Source organism: Microchirus variegatus (assembly GCF_963457635.1).
Source record: "Microchirus variegatus genome assembly, chromosome: 1".
NCBI lineage: Eukaryota > Metazoa > Chordata > Actinopteri > Pleuronectiformes > Soleidae > Microchirus > Microchirus variegatus.
The window spans coordinates 40566825-40586482 of NC_139802.1; the positions used below are offsets into that span (position 1 = coordinate 40566825).

The 19658-nt window shown below is 42.6% G+C and overlaps 1 protein-coding gene across 2 annotated transcripts in view; it reads right to left on the reverse strand.

The window, feature by feature from the left end:
- Positions 1–15486, reverse strand: part of adamts6 (ADAM metallopeptidase with thrombospondin type 1 motif, 6) — a gene marked incomplete at both ends in the record, with an annotated part of 90911 nt that extends 75425 nt beyond the window's left edge. Inside the window, 7 exons of one of the 2 annotated variants that reach the window (XM_083887815.1) lie at positions 2145–2188; positions 6307–6452; positions 10459–10542; positions 11368–11591; positions 12241–12415; positions 14306–14676; positions 15378–15486. In XM_083887815.1, the coding sequence (XP_083743941.1) occupies positions 2145–2188; positions 6307–6452; positions 10459–10542; positions 11368–11591; positions 12241–12415; positions 14306–14676; positions 15378–15486 (1153 nt within the window). Of the gene's footprint in view, positions 1–2144; positions 2189–6306; positions 6453–10458; positions 10543–11367; positions 11592–12236; positions 12416–14305; positions 14677–15377 lie in introns of both variants that reach the window. The other variant, XM_083887816.1, reaches the window with a different exon arrangement.
- Between the last annotated feature and the right edge of the window lie 4172 nt (positions 15487–19658).

Here is a 19658-nt window from a genome sequence, read left to right on the forward strand (position 1 = left end):
CTCAGACTTCCCCCGCGCAGCTTCGCATGAACTCTGCCTCCCTGTTAAAAGTGGCAAGGCTTTTGTATCCTCTTTACTAAGAGGCTAAACAAGAATAGACTCGCAAATCAGGAGGCCACTGAAACCATTACTGCGGGGTAGAGAGGGAGCCTGAAGGTGAAGAGAGGGAGGGTGGCTACGCTGCGATTAGCTTAAGAATGTGTATGTGTGTGTCGGACAGAGTGAAGTGAGTGTGAGTGTGTGTGTGCTTGTATTTGTTGCCTCTTTAGGACCTTTTCTGGCATAAACACTAACGTGGTCAGGACCAGTGTTCCTCATGGAGACCAAAACCTGGTCCTAATGAGGCAAAACCTCATTTCTGAGGAACTGGTTAAGTTTAGGGCTGAGATTTGAATGTATGTAGTTTTAAGGCATAATGCTATACACTCTTAGAAATAAAAGTGCTAAGTAGAACCATATAAGGTTTTTCAGGTAGAACCTTTTTAGAAAGGTTCCACCAAGAACCCTTTTAAAACCCTTTGGGGTGCAGCGACTTTACAGACTTTACGACTTTTTGTATTGGAGCCTCAGAAATCCATTCCACTTTTTGCAGCCAGCTACACTCAGAAATAAAAGTGCTAAGTAGAACCATATACGGTTCTTCAGCTTGTCCTCATAGGAGAACCCTTTTTGTAAGGGTCGGAGGGTTCCACCAAGAACCCTTTTAAACCCCTTTATTCAGGAAAGGGGTTTTAAAAGGTTCTCTGGATCAAAATGGTTCTTACTGGAACCATTAGTGTTACCAAGAACCTTTGAAAAACCCTTTTCTTTGGGAAAAAAGGGTTTTCCAGAAGCAAATGGTACCAGGTAGAACCTCAGCCATTGTAGAAGGAACCCTTAATTCTAAGAGTATAGGATGAAAATGCTTTTCAGTGATATGACCTGGTTTTAGGGTTAGGTAAGGGTGAAGTACTAGGGAATACATTATGTCTGTGTGTCCTCACTAAGACAGTTGCGCGGGTGAGCGAGCGCAGACACACAAATCCCATAACGAGTGTTTTTCTTAACACTGTGGTGGACCGCGTATTATCTTCAGCCCCGTGATTACTGGGCGACCCTGGAGGCCAGTGATCTGACCCCGGGAGCATGATCCCAGAGAGGGGGAGGAGGGGCGGGTTGGAGGAGGAAGAAGGTGGTCGAGGTAGGTCTGGTGGTGGTGGTGGTGGTGGTGGTGAGAGCCGAGACAACGAGGAAGCCAAGCAGATGCCAGGGCAATTAAAGCGACCTGGGGGAATGTGACGAATGCGGTCAATCTGTCAAACCACCCCTGAAGTCACAATATTACCTCCAAGATATACTGTGGTGCCTGCAGGGCCTTTGCAGAGATAAGATGAGGAGGGGGGGAGATGGCCTGAGTGAGGGGGGTGGTGGTGGTGTGGGGTGGGGACAGGAGAGAATGGGTTCTGCCACTGCATGCTGTCCTTTTTTTTCAAACCCCCATTACCTTCTCCACCAGCATATCACCCACTCCATCTCCCTCCTGCATACTCTAACACTCCCTATAATTGTCCTTTTCCCCCTTATATTTTCCTTTCAACTCCTCCTCTCATTCTTTCTCATCTCCTCCCTCTGTCACTACTCTCCTTTTTACCCACCCCACCACCCCTCCCAAGTCTCCCTCCTCGTCTGTCCGACACATACCGTTTCCTTTCTCTTTCTCTTACTCTTAACGCCTTTAGACAACCTGAGGAGCGAGAGACGAGGAGAAAGGGTTTTATGAATTGGACACCGCGCGAGGAGGTGACCGCGACCGTCCAGGATCAGGACTCCAGGGCCTCGTCCGACAGAGGAGAGGAGGAGACAGAGAGAGAGAGAGAGAGAGAGAGAGCCACTGAGGAGCCATAATAACACAAGTGAAAACATCCTTCTCATTATGTCTCTCAGGAGCCGTCTGGTGTTCCTCTGAGGGAGAATGAGAAGGTTGCTAAACACGGTTTGTCTGAGGACACACCGAAGGTGAAAATGAAAACCACCGTCTCCAGAGAGTGAAAAAGAGCGAAAAGACCCCACCCCCCCACCCGACACAATATAGTCAACATCAGCTAATGTTACCTATTTGGCAGGAATGCACGTGTTAAAACAGTGTTTATAAACGGGGGACTCACCTAAGGTACCACAGGGTTTGTTCTTGTAGGTGCAGATGTCATACCTAGGCAAGAAAAGAAGACAAAAGAAAAACAATTTCATTATCTCCACTTTTTATTTAAAGGTGCCATATGTAAGAATATGGCCAAAAACGGTTATTACATTCATATTCAAAATGCAGAGGTCTTTTAGGTTTAATTTTTTGACGTAACTGGCAACCCGTGGTTGCTCGGCAGCTGAGACTGTACTGACTGCAATGATTGGTAGGCGGCGGTAGGTGGCGCCACATGCCAAAACATGATTTCAAAACATAAGCATGATTTGCAGTCTGCAAAATATTTTTTTGAATGCAAATATTTTGGCTGTACTGTTGTTGTTGGTGAGTTCAGTTTGTTATATGAATATAAGAATGAGCATAACAATAGCCTATAAGGAGCACAACAATAGCCTATAAGGAGCATAACAATAGCATATAAGGAAGCTATGAAAGCACCTGGTGGGCTCCACTCATCCACAGCATGAGCCTCCAGCACAAATGTCACAGGGGTAAAACACACACACACACACACACACACACACACACACACAGTGCTCAAATGTCAAAGAGTACAGTGAAAGGCTGCGGTCCCGCCGCCGTGTCCCGACTGTTAACTCCCGTGACCTGCACACAGGTAATCCAATAGAACGAGGGAGGGATGAGGTGCTGCTGCTGCTACCGCTGCTGAACCCACTAACCCATAGTAAATTAAAGAGCACTACATATATTTCAAATGAAAGATCCAATCATTCTTAAAGCTTTTAATCTATTAAAACCAAGGGCAAAGCTAATCTAATTTCATCTTCCTTCCTTCCTTACCTTACTTTCTCTTCCTTCTTCCTATAGTGGAGCAGCTCCAAACCAGTGAGGTGCAACCTCGCCCTCTTTCGGGGGACGCCTGTTTTTTTATGCGATTCCATAATTGCGTCTCTTTTTTTTTTTTTTCAAAAGTGACAGGCCACGTTCCAAACGTGGCAGAAACTTACAGGGGGAAAAAAAGCAACAGAGCCACAGAAGGTCCCTGGGATGACGACAGCGATGGTTGAAGATGATAAGCAGGACGTTGGGGAAACTGAGTCATTGTAGGTGAAAAGATTTAATGAGTCTCTGCAGGATAGTTGGAGAATACGTTCATAATAATAACTGCAGTGGAATGGCTTTATTCCTTATCATGATGTCATCACATTTCTTCATATAATAATTCCATTTACTGAAGTACTTGGACGTTTGACAAAGTCAGGATTGACTTAATAATACGGTATGTAATGAGATCCTGAGACACATAATTAGAAAAGATTACACAAGAAGTAGACAAAATAGCTGACTGTCGTCCAAATATAGCCATACAGTATAAATACTTTCCTTCATAGTTGGACCTGTTTTGTTCAAGGGAGACTGATGCATATGAGTCTAAACAAACACTTGAATGTATGCCCATGCACTGTGCATGAAAACATGTGCAAAAAATATAACCCTGGCACCCGATTGATCCGTATGTATTATTAAAGGTGCCATATGTAAGAATGTGGCCAAAAATGTTTACTACATTCAAATTCAAAATACAGAGGTCTTTTAGGTTTCGTTTTCTGATGTAACTTGCAACCCGTGTTTTCTCGGCAGCTGAGACTCTACTGACTGCAATGATTGGTAGACGGTGGTAGGTGGCGCCACATGCCAAAACATGATTTCAAATCATAGACATGATTTGCAGTCTGCAAAATATTATTTTTTTATGCAAATATTTTGTCTGTACTGTTGTTGTTGGTGAGTTCAGTTTGTTATATGAACATTATTCCTGAGTCTCTGTGACATATTAGGAGGATTTTATGGCCAGTTGCTTTAGATTTATTACATAATGCACCTTTAACTATTATTAAATAGTTGTCTCAAAAAAAATACTACAAATAGTGAAAAGTTGGTGGAAAGAAATTGGGCTCGTAACCAGAGGGTGGTTCAAATCCCAGGAAAGGCCAAAGGTCGGGGTGCCCCTGAGCAAGGTACCCGATCCCCCATTGCTCCTGCACCCAACTTGTGTGTGTTCACTACTGGTGTGTTATAAGGATGGGTCAAATTCACTATCACAAACTGGTGAGTGTGCAAAAATAACTCATTCTTATTCTAGTGCCCAACATGACGTCATCCAATGTTTTATCTTCTTTATCTGACCAAAGCAAACAAGGTGATTTTGCAGGGTAAATATGCATGTGGAAAAAGTTGATCCATAAATGAATTAAATAACCCTCTGAGCTAAGTTCTGTCCGCTTTTATTAAGCACATTTCACCATCAACTGCTCCTCCAGACATGGCAGCTAATAAGAGTTTACTGGTGTCTACCATCACGTTATTTATACTATCTCCAATGTTAGCATCTCAGCGCTCTCAGCTGCTGCCTCCTCCCAGCACCACATTACCCAATTTTCTCGACACATTGCCAGAGTTTAACGATTCACCGATGCCACATTTGCTCGAAAGTCACAGATGTCCCACCAGAGTGGAACTGACCCAAAGTGCTGCGGTACTAAAAAACAGGGGTTTGGCGACCAATCAGCAAAGAAATCGACAGCAGTGTTGATGTGCGCCATCCTACAGGAAGATTTAAAGCCTGCGCTACCTGCAGATAATAAGGACGTCTGCGAATGTAAAATTGAGCGTTATGAGCCATTTAAGGTGAAAACCTCAATGGGAAACTCATGTGTGTTACAGAAAGAGAACTGTTATTAGGACTCAGTGACCTCAAATATCTGTGCAAATGTAGAAGTATTTAATATATCCAAGGACTGAGGCAATATTTCAGTCTGGACTCAAGTTACTTACACTTACTGGCTCCAACCCATGATCTATCCATACATAATCTACACAGTTCAGGTCCGAACGGTTCAAATCTGTTCTGAATGCTTGCTCAGAACCTGACCACAAATCAAAAGCAATGAGGACGCATGTTGCCACATAGTTTGTCCTCAGGATTGGGTTAGAGCCTGACTCGGCAGCTGACACCCAGCGACCTCCACAACACTAACGCTGATCATGAGATATCCTCTCGACTAATGGTTCAAATATTTCATACTACAGCCGTGCAAGTAGAGGTTTGCTTCAGTCTTTCATCTCTAAAAAGGAGTGGGAAACCATAACAGTCCTATGTAGCACTAGCCATCACTAAAGCAGATATAAACACCAGGTTTGAACCGGGTTATCGTTGCTATCATTTCGCATTCAAAACACATTTCCAAGATAGCTACTGTCTGAGGCAACATTGACATTGCAGTGCTATGCTGCTGCTGTTAGTTTTATCTCCTAGTGGGTGGTGCAGGTTGGCATGTGTGGACCTGGTCTGACAATTCCAAAATTACCGTTTGTGGACTGAAATATGACTGACTAGTGACTAATCATGAGCGTTACACTTCCGAAGAGAGCTTTTCCAGAGAATAGCACCATAATCTATAACGTCCTACAGAAGGGAAAAATTAACAATTTGAGATAAATCCCATGACTAGTCGGACTATGTGGACGCTACTAAGCACCCTTTGAGGCTGGTGATGCTAAAACCAATAATAAAACCTGAGCCACAGCAGCTGGAGAACATCAACTGACAGTCAACAAGAATGAGCACCTAAATGATAGAAAGGCTGTTTTGTGCAAAGCCTAGAGTCAAAAATCTTGGCTTTAGCCTATGTCAATCACAGAGCGCCATCCTTTCGCTAAACAAAACCAGTGGAGGAGGGGGAATGTGCTCTTCAGTTGCTAGGTTATGTGGCCAAAACAGTTCTGGCAACAATGAAGCCTATTCCAGGTAATGACAGACCTTTGCTGTTTCGTGGTAACACCCTTAACGCAATGTGCAACATGACAGGTACAGCAAGTCTGAAACTGCACATTTTATTGACAGAACGGCGGTATTTATTCACATCAGCTGTAACGGTTATAGTTTGAGTGTGTGCACAAGAAGTGGACATTTGGAGGTTTTTAGCGCGGCACCTGCAGGCGCACTCACACACAGTCTCTCAAGCAGAACCGTGAGTTTTTTTATGAGCCAAAAGCACAGATTAGCGCTACTTCCTATGAAAGAACAACTCAAACGTGGCATCAATATACCAACATCGGATTATACCAACATTTTCATAGTCTCGTAGACGTGAGCCTGCACTTACCGGGTGATTAGGACGGCGTTGTCGTGATGAGCCATCCCATTTTCAGGAATACTGTTGCCATCACTGTGATGAGACAAGATGGACTTCTGCCACTTACAGAAACTGTCCAGAGACTTGTCAGCGTGGTGGTTAATCTCCAGGTTAGGCTGCAAAACACAACGCAACAGTATTACAATAAAATCGAACCATATTACGATCCATCATATAGTCTTTTCCACTATCAGATATATGATAGATGTCTTGTGTCAAACCATTGTCTGTTACATTCTATTGTATTTAACTGTGCGTTTACAGCAGATTATCTCACTCTCTTTTGTTCCAATATCATCTCTGTGGCACTAAATCATATCGAACTGTCATAGCATCGTACATCATGTGACAGAATGCAATAAATTGTGTTGCATCATATCCTATTTTGTTGTTACTGCGAGGTTGACTCGTGTACAAACACATCCACGTCGTGCCATATTCATTCGTATTGCATCATGACGCATTATTCAGTTTTTGATGTGTCGGCGCAGCCGTTGGCACTGCTGCCTCACAGCAAGAAGGTTCTTGCTGGTTTGGTTTCTGTAGATTATATATAAGAAATGGACATAGCCTTCAAAGTGAAGCCTATTTAAGCAGAACTATGCAAGATTTAAAGGTTCCATTTTATGCAAAATCAACTTTTTAATCATTTTAATACTTATAGTTGGGACTCTGGAGGCCCTACCAGTCGGCAAAGTGTGAAAAAAGAGGACTCACTTATGTTGTGTGGTCCTCCTCAGTCTAAGTACAGGAGATAAAACATGCGATGTTGACTTCTGCGCTCACAGGACGCCAAATTCCTGGAATTGTTGTCTTGTGGAGCTCCGCTTTGTCCGTAAAACATGTGAGAGTGCCGGTGAGGGCAAGGGCATCCTAAAACCGGAAGTCTGCGAAGTCCGCGAAACGTTCTATTCTTGGCTCCACAGTGCAACACAGAGTTCTACACATACTTCCAGCCTCAGAGGATTTATCTGTCCAGTGGATACATGTTATATATGATGGCAATGTGCCTGCTAGAGCCTGCAAATGATCACTTTTCCAAATGCTAACTGCTGTTAGCTCCCAGTAGCCTCTGTGGCTGATGTCATTTCCTGTCCCTTAAGTTTCGTTCAACTTTTTTTTAAGGTGGACCTAAAGAGATACTACTAAACCGAGCGTTCTGAACAGGGCTGTTTTGGCAGGGTGATTGAACTGCTGTGGTGCTTGTTAAATGACTTGTTTTGTGGGGGGATTGGGGGTGACTCCACTCCGCCAAACCCAGAGTCCTCAGAATTAGGAGGTCTTGCAAAAAAAACCCTAATTGCTTCACGGCAATGAGCTGGGAATAATGAGTTTCAGATTTTCACTCGATTTATAACATCAGTAAACATTTCCCTGAGGAAATCATGGTCTCAATCTCTAGTTTCAGCATTTCATCAATAGAATGTAATGTGATTGACAGCTTGTGCTGTCCAGTAGGTGCCTGGATGCAGGTTAATTGAGGGCTCTAATGTGACTTAACGTGTCTTGTCAATGGTTGTTTGTCCCTGTATGTTGGTTCCGTGATAGATGTAAACCCGGCCCCTCACCCAGTATCAGATGGTATATATCGGGTGCATACGTGCTGGCTCAGTCATAAACAGAGCCATTGTTAATGTGATCAGTAACGCCTGTGCTTTTCCTGCTAAAACATGTCAAAATGGCTGCTGTACAAAGAGCCCCATTGTGTCGCTGTCTGATGTACTGTGTCACATTATATACTCTGTAGTACTACACTGTACACCGCACTAAACAACTTCAAAGGATGGTTTTCATCAAAAGGACCAGTGCACTGGTTGAGACCAGGAACAGTGTATAAGCAGTGCATTTCCAGGCAACACTTCAATCCAAGTATATGTCATGACGGTGTCACGTAGCTGTGTGGTATATATACACATAGAGTATCATTATGTTCCCACAATATCCCCAATTCCACTTTCAATTCCAGTCAGTGAACTTTTTTTCATATCCCTCATATCCTTCATATCCCTCGCTCTCCTAAATTTCTGTCCGTCCCAACTGTCTGCTGTTCAGTAATAGCAACAGTGGAGAGAATAAACAACACTGTCATGTGTTGACAACGCTGACAACCGATGAACCACTAGCGCAATTGTCTGGGTGAATTATTTGGAGGAGGACTGAACTGGGATCAGTGGGAGGTTGGGGAACAAGTTTTTGGAGTAGATGCATTTTTGTATCTGATTTATGCAAAGATACAGTTCTTGTAAAGGTAAGGACAATTTATAGCAGGAGAAGGAGATACTGAATTGCAAAGAAGCACACATTTGATAAAATATAGCAGAAGTGGATGAAAAAGGAGATGCAGCGAAATAAAGACGGTTGGGGAATTTTGTAGCAGAGTCTGCAAAATACATCTCCTCCTTCTATTATAACCCATTTCCACTGGTCAAAAAAAAACAATTTAATTGCAGGTTTAAACTGGTTTTTGACCAGTGGGAATGTGTTTAATCACTCTAGTCAAATGACTTTGCAATGCACGCAGGTTTTATTGGTTTTCATCTCCAATCTGAATTAGCGACCGCAAGTGAGCATTATGAACTTCATTTTTGGCAGCGATGCAAATTCCAGCATCAGTTCCACATGGATGCTAAAATGTATGTTCATCGTCTGGCCATTAGCATAGCTGTTAGCTATACATGTGGTACTTTTCACAGTTTGGGACAGTGCTTAATATTTCTATTTCATCTTACTTAATTTAAAGATCCCATATTATAACCAATATTATCCAAGTTAACCTAGTTCCCTGGTGTCCTAATGAACATGTCTGTGACATGCTTTGTTCAAAATACCATAATACCATACCATAACCTGTTCAGAACGCTCGGTTTAGTCATATCTCTTTAGGTCCACCTTAAAGGTCCACCTTAAAAAAAGTAAAACGAAACTTAAGGGACAGGAAATGACATCAGCCACAGAGGCTACTGGGAGCTAACAGCAGTTAGCATTTGGAAAAGTGATCATTTGCAGGCTCTAGCAGGCACATTGTCGTCATATATAACATGTATCCACTGGACAGATAAATCCTCTGAGGCTGGAAGTTTGTGTAGAACTCTGTGCTGCACTGTGGAGCCAAGAATAGAACGTTTCGCGGACTTCGCAGACTTCCGGTTTTAGGATGCCGTTGCCCTCGACGGCACTCTCGCACGATTTACGAACAAAGCGGAGCTCCACGAGACAACAATTCCAGGAATTAAGCATATTGTGACGTCCCAGTGAGTCATCTTTTTTCACACTTTGCCAACTCATAGGGCCTCCAGAGTCCCAAATATAAGTATTAAAATGATTAAAAAGATTGATTTTGCATAATATGGGACCTTTAACTTTAAACATCGTTACCTTGATTTGTTTTTGGTGCATTTGTCACATTTTATGCACTGGTCACAAATGGGTTAAAAAAAAAAAAAAAAAAAAAAAACAGAACAAACACTGGCAATGGGAATGTGTTAATCACCTTTCACTCGGGTTCAAAAATCTCAGGTTCACCTGCTGAATTTAGTGTGAAATAGTGTGACTGTATTACAGCAGGTTCTGTTATCGTACACCAATGCTCCCTGCAGCTGAATCTGATGCGGCGCTGAACTCTGCTTGACCACTGATAAATTACAGCGGAGCTTAACAGCCCATTCGGCTGCAACTGTATCTGTAATTGAGTTCCTCCAAAACCAGGACTGACAGTCTAATACTTCCTTTTGGATCAAAGTGCGGCTTCACTTGAACATAAAGACAATTTTTTGGGGGGACTTGATGCCGCATAAAGATCCTCTATGATCCCTATAGAAAAAAAACAGATGCTCGGAAGACACTGTTTCTCCCATCACACATACATACACGTGTACAGTGCATGTAAAAGCCCCCAGTCGAGGCTCCCTTAGGGAAGATGCCTGAACACAACTTTTATGTTATGTGACCATATGGTGAACGGTCTCTCTCCCCTTCATAATCACATAAAATACTGCAGCTCAGTCACGCCAGGTACATCACTTATAAACCCAGTGACTATAAGAAAGATTACCCATAGTAATAACTTTGGTTACAGACAGTTCAAAGTTAGTTCTGTGATAATTTTTATTATGACGTTCTTACCTGATCTTCGGTCAGAACTATCAGCCGGGTCACAATAATGTTCACAACATTTCCTAGACTGGCATCACGGTAAAGTTTGGCAACCTGACCTCCAGAAAAGAAGAAAAGACACAAAGTCAGACAAATTGTGTGTCATATATGTCACAATGTCAACACAACACATCATCTTCCACTCAGAACTGTCAGTCGCCATCTTTTAACACATTTCTACAGCTGCAATGAATAGTCAGTCATTTCATTTTTTAAGCAAAAAATGCCAAATATTTGCTGGTCTAAATTCTGCATGTTTAATTGGACCCCAGACAGGGTCGCGGAACTGGGTCTTTTGACTGCAAGGCATCAGTGCTAGCCACTGCTCCGCCGTGTGGCCCTCATTCAGCACTCATTTTCATGGGATTCATTTACTTTTGTTCCTGCTCTGCTCCTGTATACACACAAACGCTCCCTTGGTCAGGTCTGATAGTTTTGCTTGACAGAACCATGTTTCAGATGAAGGACACAGCATACAAATCAGTCAAAGTTACGCACTGCAGCTTTAAATCGTGGGAAAAAAACTGGACTACACTCTTAGTAATAAGGGTTCCAAAAGGGTCCTTCTACAAGGGCTGAGGTTCTCCCTGGAACCATTTGCTTCTGAAAAACCCTTTCCGAAAAAGAAAGGGATTTTCAAGGGTTCTTGGTAACACTAATGGTTCCAGTAAAAACCATTTTGATCCCTTTAAACCCCCTTTACCGAATAAAGGGTTTTAAAAGGGTTCTTGGTGGAACCCTCCAAAAGGGTTCCAAAGGGTTCTCCTATGAGAACAAGCCAACGAACCTTATATGGTTCTACTTAGTACTTTTATTTCTAGTGTTCGAGTGTATTGTTTGGTAGAAAATAACAGGACCAAAAAGTAGGATCAAACTTACAATATTCATTACAGACAGGATGTAGTGCTCGATGTCTTTGCGCCCATGGTAGCCAACCATCATTTTATCAGCGACCACGAGCGTCTCTACGAAGCGCTCGGTGCTGACAGAGCGCTTCTGTCTGTGGGTGCTGTTCAGCTGCTCACTTTCTTTGTGAGGAACAGGGGACGAGTGGGCAGGAGAGGGTGTGTTAATCTGGCAAGGTGCGTCACTTTTACTGAGGTCTGTGAAAGACAGGGAGACAAGGTGCAGGGTTATGGTGAATTATCAAATAATAACAAGGAACATCGAGATGCATCATCTTTTTGTCAGTACAGGCTGGTTTGTGTGTCGTGGATTTACATAGGGGAATCTGCCCCCTTGGAACCTTGCGGCTAAAGCCTTTGCTTTATGACCCAGATGCTCTGGGAAAAAAGCTATAAGGTGTTACATGTCAGGGCACGCTAGCTTCCTGGCGATGACAGCCTTTGCTGTTTCTTATAAGGCCTTGGCCCAAATACCTAAATATCCACCTGGTTCTTTTTCCCAATTCGTCATATCTCAAAAGTATTTCAGGAGCACTGATTGTCTTTGTGTTAAAAATCTGAGCATAATTGTTGGTTCTATAAATAGGATTTGTGCTTCAATAAAAGTCAGAGCCAAGCACGCTTTATGCAGAGAAGGGCTTTTTTATGAAAGCTGGAGGGAGACTTTCTCTTACAGGTTGAAAGGTGTCCAGGCCAGGAGCAACTATAGCACACAAGAGGCCCGGTCTTGTCTACCAGAACTTGGGCCTAGAACCAAACCAGCACTTCCTTTAACCTGCTATGTATAGTTATTCCTTTACGTCAGTTCCACCCACACAGAGTCCAACCCAGATGGAGGTTCACCAACCTGAAATGCCACAGCTGAACTCCTGGCTATGCTCTTGCGGTGAGGGAATGGCAGACATTTTATAAATAACATGTTGCTGTGCTTCTTCCAGGTTCCATTCATTGGAGGTGGTGGAGGATATGTTCTTTAATGGCTCTATTAAATACTGTTCTTCCTCTGTTGTTATAACACCGTGCTTGTTGGGAGGCAGGGGAGAGAAAAGCAGTGAAAGAAACAGGTTACAAACACAAGCGATCGGTAACACAGAATTACATTCAATATAAATGTTTAGCATTTCTTATTATTTTGGCAGCATTTGGTTAAACATCCAGGTTGTAACATTTAGGAGGGTTTTATTGGGTATTATACCACGCAAACTGTAGTTGTTGATGTGCTTAAAAATGGGAGGTGTGAGTGAAGGATTCCTTAAGGCACGGTTCAAATATTTTGCACATGGGGTTTTAAAGGGTTCTCTGGATCAAAATGGTTCTTACTGGAACCATTAGTGTTATCAAGAACCCTTTAAAACCCTTTCTTTTCGGGAAAGGGTTTTTCAGAAGCAAATTGTTCCAGGTAGAACCTCAGCCCTTGTAGAAGAACACTTTTGGAACCCTTACTTCTAAGAGTGTAGGGATGTGTCTTGTGTCTCATAAGAAAACAACATTTTGAGTTAACGTGATTGCATGCACACAAGACACCAAAAGTGAAAGCAAAACTAAGGGTTCTGTTCCAAACTAATAACCCCAGAGGTGCAGAGATGTTCATGATAATCGCTGATGACACCATAATGTCCTGAGACGTCACATGTTACATGACAAACGGTGATTGTGGTGTTTGACATACTGTAAATGACATGTGCAGAGGTAAAATGTTGATGTTTGACCTTTAAAGGTCCAGTGTGTGACATTTAGTCAGGGTTATTGGCATGTGTGTTAATGTATAAAATCTGCCATGTTTGGATGGAACACATTTTCAGGTAGAAGCTTGTGAGAGGGAAGGTTAACAGAGATGTTCTCCATTTGTTATCAGCTGCAGTCTCAGCATTAGATGTGATTAAACTTACACACTGGAAACCCATATACATTTACTCAACTTACATTTTCTAGTTAAGTGAAAACACTAATCATTAAAGTGCAGCCAGATTCAAGAACCTACATTAGAAGATTGTTCTCTCTCCTCTAAAACTAATAAAGAGGAGGACTTAAAGTTCATATAACACAATGATTTGACAGCAATTAACCTGAGACCACACATACAAACAGACACATATTTGGGTTTTAAAAGTGTGTGATGTCAAGATCTCAAAATGTGCTGATGACTGATTACTCTAAAGTAGTCGACACATTTTTGTCCATTTTTGGTGCTTGTACAAAAAGGGCTAATTCAATTTATGATTCTCGATGTAGGTCTTGCCAACACATTTGGCAACATGTATTCTCCACATGATTACATTTGCCAATAAGAAGCGGCGCACTTTTTTTTTTCCTTCTTTAGAATTATTCTGAAATGAGGAGGAATAACAGCTTTCTTCCAATCCACTGATTAGCAAAATACAAGCTGGACATTCAGTGTCTGTGGACAAAATCCCAAGGACTAAAAGCTTAGACGGTATAATTAGATGCCTTGTTAGTGGTGCTCTTCATAATGGGGTTATATATGTGATTTAGACACATTATTTTACAAATCGTAAAAAAAACGGACCAGCTGAAGAAACGTGATCTGAACTAACAAGGCTTTTGAAAAGTGCGGTTAAAGTGTAATATTTGACGCACAAACTGAAAAGAAAAAGGGATCATTGTGATAATATGATCTCTCCGCATGAGCATCATCTCGATCCAAAACTGCCTGCAGACTTAACCTGCTCAGCAGAAAGAGGCCAAAATCATGTTCAGCAAACTACAATTGGTCTAATCCTTTGGCACAGTGTCTGAGAGACTGGCTGACACGAGCGCAGCGGTAGCTTTATATTCTGACATTATTATTAGCAGGGGTTTGTCTGAGGCAACTCTTTGTGTTGTCGGAGAGTCTAAGCTGACCGTTTCAGAATAATAATAATAACTTAAAAACACAGCAGTGCACTACTCACCAGGCCCCTGCAGTTGCTGAGCGCCACTCTGGTCGTGCTGTGCTGATTCCGCAAGAATCCGACGTAGTGACAGTTATCTACCGTGTTGTGACGCCACTCGAGGCCCTCTTTGCCCCAGTACTCCACTGTGAAGTGTTTCGACACCAGGTGGGGGTTGAGTGTCAGGTTTAAATGAAAGTGCTTCCCGTAGGCTGACAGGCTGTAGAACAGCCTCGACTCTGGAGGGTCCAATGAGGGCACTGGTCCCAGGATGGGGTCCACCACTCCCCGTCTCCGTCGGCCTGGCCGGTGGTGCTTCACAGTGTTGCTCAGGAACTCGCCGTTCTCATCCACCCGCTCTGGGACAGTGATCTGGTAGTCCAGGAACTCCGCTTTTATAGGTGAAAGATAGGAGAAAGAATGAAGAAGAGATGTTGTGACTGACTATGAGCATACTGTTACAATCTTCAGAATGGTTGATATAGGCAACTGGACATGCTTGATTTATCTTGTCTAAGCCTTTTGGATATGAGGAACTTGAAACTCAAGCAGGTCCAGTTGCTTGCATCTACATTCTTGAAGACCTGGGGCCAATTCCAATTACTATCTTAACCCTCAAGCTCAACCCTTAATCTTAACTGGCCCTCAAAACCAAGAGTTGAGGGTTATTTTGTCACTTAGAAATGGGACACCCCTTAAATGCAGATACGTCTTCAGACTGTGGGGGGCAGAATAACGCGAAAGCTGCGTCCAGTCTGTCAACTCCAAAAAAGAAGAAGAAGAACACATACTTAATTTGTAGCGTACTTGTTTTGCTACTTTCGGCGCCATCTTCGTTAGGTCAAAACACGCAATGCATTCTGGGTAGCCTTTGCTCCTAAGGGTGGTCTCGGAAAATCTCAACATTGAGGGCGATTCAGCCCTTAAACTTGGCCCTCAACTTAATTTTTCTGAGAATCGGGACAGCACTTGCACTAGCGGGAGCGCGCATTTTTGAGATTGAGGGTTAAGCAAGGAATTGGAATTCACCCCTGGATGACTTGACAACCTTCACAGACACTGTTTCAATCATTTCCCCCATCCATTTGCATACCTTGAGAATTGTGCGAAAGTCTGTTGAAGCTTTGAAATTCAGAGGCAGCCATCACCACCAGGCTCCAGGTCCAGCAGGTCCAAGTCAGCGTCTTCCACAAAATTTCCATAATTCAGGGAAAGATGTGACATGGGGTGGTGGGGGGGGGGGGGGGGCAGAGGGTGCTACGAACGGGTTAAAAGCACGCGGTCGGTCCAATGCCACACCATAACAAGTCCATGGTTTGTCTCCTTCACTTGAATGTTCTTGTTAAGCTCCTATAGGCTCATCCGGGGAGGTGGGTGGGTGGGGGGTGGGGGGGGGTCTCAGATTTCTCCTGAAGGCGAGCACTTCCACATCTCACCGGCCTCCGAGTTCATGTCAGCAGCTCCTAGAAAACACCGTAATCCATCAGACACAGTCATTCTCAGGTGTAACTCCGAACAGGAACAGCTCTACATTGGGAACTTGTCTTGACCAATCCATCTGCATTCCTGTGGGGGGGGGGGGGGGGGGAATCAATTGCATGTTAAATGAAACTATCTCCTGGAATTATCACTCCGTCAGAGTGATAATTCTGACGTTACTTATTTATTCAGATAATTGAATAGTGCATGTATTTTTGAATGGTTACGTACTATTGTCTCAACTTGTAGATGAAGTTTGCAGATTGTGCAGGAAAAAAAACACAACAGAATTGTGTTTCTTCTCAACACTGAAAAATGCAAATATATTCAACTTGCAATGTAATTATTCCAACAAGAAGTATCACGCAAATCCATGAAGAACTGAAATTTGGTTGGTACCAGAGTTTGATTTCATTATCTTTCAGTCACAACATAACTATTAACTCCAAAATATGTTGCTTCCAGGAACATGAACAGATTAATTGTGCCACATCCTCATTAATTACGCACTGATCTGGTGCAGATGACAGTTTAATGGCCAATAGTGTGAAGCTACGGCAGAGCAAGTGAAACGCACTGGAAGAAAAAGCATAAATCTGAGGCAGTCGACGTGTTTGAAGTAGCACAGGTTGTTGTTGATCTTACTTCACTCACTTCACGGCAGCGTGCGCAAAAGCAAGAAAAAGTGGACCAGTATAAACAAACGTCAGGGATGATGATGATGATGATGATGATGTCTGGTGGAAACACAGAATGACAGTAGCTGTGAGTCCTGAGCTCCAGAAATCACAGACAGACAGACAGCGCTACCTACTTGGCCACTCTGACCCAGACAGCAGCTGGTAAAGCTGGCACGGATTCCTCGCAACGGTGCGTCAAACTCAAACCTCCCAAAGAAACGTCTCTCCAAAAGAGCGTGAGCCGAGTGAGTTGATTTGTGTTGGTAAACTTCAGCATCGCGGACGTGGAGCGCACACGGCACAACCCCCGTGCAAACAACTGACAACCATGCGCCGCAAAATTGCTGTGCGTAAAAGTTAAAAAAAAAAAAAAAACTGTGCGCAAAAAACTGCTTAGTCAACAATGAGCGCGTCACTGGAAGGATTTAAATGCTCGGATGCAGAAAAGAAAAGAAGTGTGTGATAATGTTACCATGCTCATCCTCGTCATGTTGTCAGCTCCGCTCCGGCTGCGCAAGGAAGGCGGTGAAGTGTTTGGCACACGGATCTCCTCAGCTCCCCCTCTTCTTCTCCTCCTCATCTCCTCCTGGACTGTGCCATCCTCCTCTTAAACAAACTGCAGGAGAGGGATTCTCTCTTTCTTTCTCTCTCCCCTCCACCCCCCCTCCACCCCCCCCCACCTTCAGATCAGCAGCAGCTCTGTCTCCAACCAGACACTGTCACAAGAAGGAGGAAAGAAAAGAAGAAGAGAAGCCAGTCTTTCAGAGAGTTGGATTTCTTCCCAGGTCTATTTCCAACCTATCAGTCTTCTTTATAATCTGGACTTGGTGTTGCTCTTGTTGGTTGGTTGGTGGCAGATGTGCTGCTGCTGCTGCTGCTGGTGGTGGCTGTGGCTCAGGTTGGCAAAGGAAAGAAAAAGTTGGTTGAGGTTGCAGAGGGGGTTGTTCTACCACCTCACAAACCGCCTGAGAGGAAAGTGCATGCAAACACCAGCTGAAGTTGGCCTGGAACTGCTGCTGCTGCTGCTGCTGCTCCTCACTACATTGCAGAGACCAGGGTATGTCCCAGTCTCGGACAGCTTCAAATTGGCAGCTTTGTGGAGGGGGGGGGGGGGGGGGGTGGAGTTGACGTCAGTGCAGATGTCTCTCTCTCTCACACACACACACACACACACACACACATCAGCTGTGCGCATGTCTATCTTGAGTGCTGCCCTGAATTAACACTTCAACTTCTTCAGCCCTTTCACCCCCCCTTTAAGAGAAGGAAAGGTTAGACTGTATACAGTGTATTGTCATGGACTATAAGTATTCATAATGGTACTTGGAAAAATGCACTTTTAAATTAAAATGTCCATTATATTATTATGTCACATGTCACTTGGCTCAGTTTCTTGAAGATCTCAAACCATTTTAATTGTTATTTAGTCATTATTTACGTCACAATAGTAGCCTAGTGAATCCCATCAGCAGCCAATGACCTGGATGTTGCTTTGTAAAATAACATGGTATTACTGTAATATTATATCCATATCATCAGAGTATTAGTAATAATATTGCATGTTGAAGCTCAGGTGATAATCTGAAGAAAACAACTGACCTTTTGACCTAAATGTGGCAGCAGTTTTTTTCAGTATCCCAAAATAAAGTAGTGTTTTTTTGGCTTCTGCCTCTCTATTGGTCGCCACAGCAGATGATTTCGCATTTTTGTATTTGGCAGTGATTATGCCCTTCTTGACGCAACTCTCCCATTTATCCGGACTTGGGAATTGGATGTCGCTCCCTGTCCAATCAACCCAATAAATGGGAAGCAAATGGGGAGTGGGTATGCCTTGCTCAGAGGTACAGGTTGAGATTGGAACCAGCAACACTGCTAAGTAGAACCATGCAAGGTTCTTTGGCTTGTCCTCATAGGAGAACACTTTTTGGCTAAAGGTTCCACCTGGAACCTTTTTGGAGGGTTCCACCAAAAACCCTTTTAAAACCCTTTATTCAGGAAAGGGGTTTTAAAGGGTTCTCTGGATCAAAATCGTACTGGAACCATTAGTGTTACCAAGAACCCTTGAAAAACCCTTTCTTCTGGGAAAGGGTTTTTCAGAAGCAAATGGTTCCAGGTAGAACCTCAACCCTTGTACATAGAAGGACCCTTTTGGAACCCTTATTTCTAAGAGTGTAGCTGTCCAGCCCAAAATAAAGTGCTTAAAAACTCTAAAACTATCATCATCTAACATTATCCCAATGCACCAAGATGTTATATCATATGAAGCAATGGTTCTGAATATCTCCTACATTACTCGAAACAAAAACTTAATTTCAAGACTTCTTTAATGTAAATGTCTTGGAACAATGAAATGCAACTAAATCAGCAGTTTACAATCAGTGGTCCAGTGATATTTTTGTGTACCGCGTTATGCTTTAGTTATAGTTTTTCAGATGAAGACTTTGAATGGCTCATTGCAATAATACTAGGTTGTTAAATATGACTCCATCTTAACGGCATTTAAAGCATTTTACTCAGTGCCGTTTTACATGAAGAGCACTTTTAATTTAGATACTTTAATATGTTCCATCGGTCAATGTTCTGTAATTTGTTGTTTGGTGCGAGTCACTCGATACTTTACTTTCAGATTTTTTTTCTGTTTTTTTTCAGAAAAATTACCAATACCAAGCAACAAGTTAAAAACAAGTAAAATAAGGACTGGTGTCTCTCTGTTGCAGTTCAGATGTTTATCGAGGATGTTTCTCAAGCTTTTGTCACAGTGACAAACTCGGGTCCAAACTAATAAAACATAAAAAAATAATTTTAAAAAATAAGAGATTAGATATTCTATATATTCTATTCTATTCTTAAACCCTATAATCAAATCCTGACCATCTATGTGACTGTATATAGCACAATCAGCTACAACAGTAAAAATTATGCTGGAGCGCTGATGCATCAGTCAACAACATACTCGGAATAATATCATCCTTACTTCTGCATACTATGAGATTAACATTCACTTAAAGTAATGCTGTAGTGCTGAACTCAGGTTTTTACTACAGTCAATGTATTCAAAATGCACTAATATTATAGTATAGAGTATATTATATAAATACTAAAAATGTAATGGAGTAGAAGTTAATTTATTTCCCTGTGAACTGGAAATACTCACATAAAGTATTTTATAATTACCCCTAAATTCTACTTTCCATCACTGGTTATTAGTAAAAAAT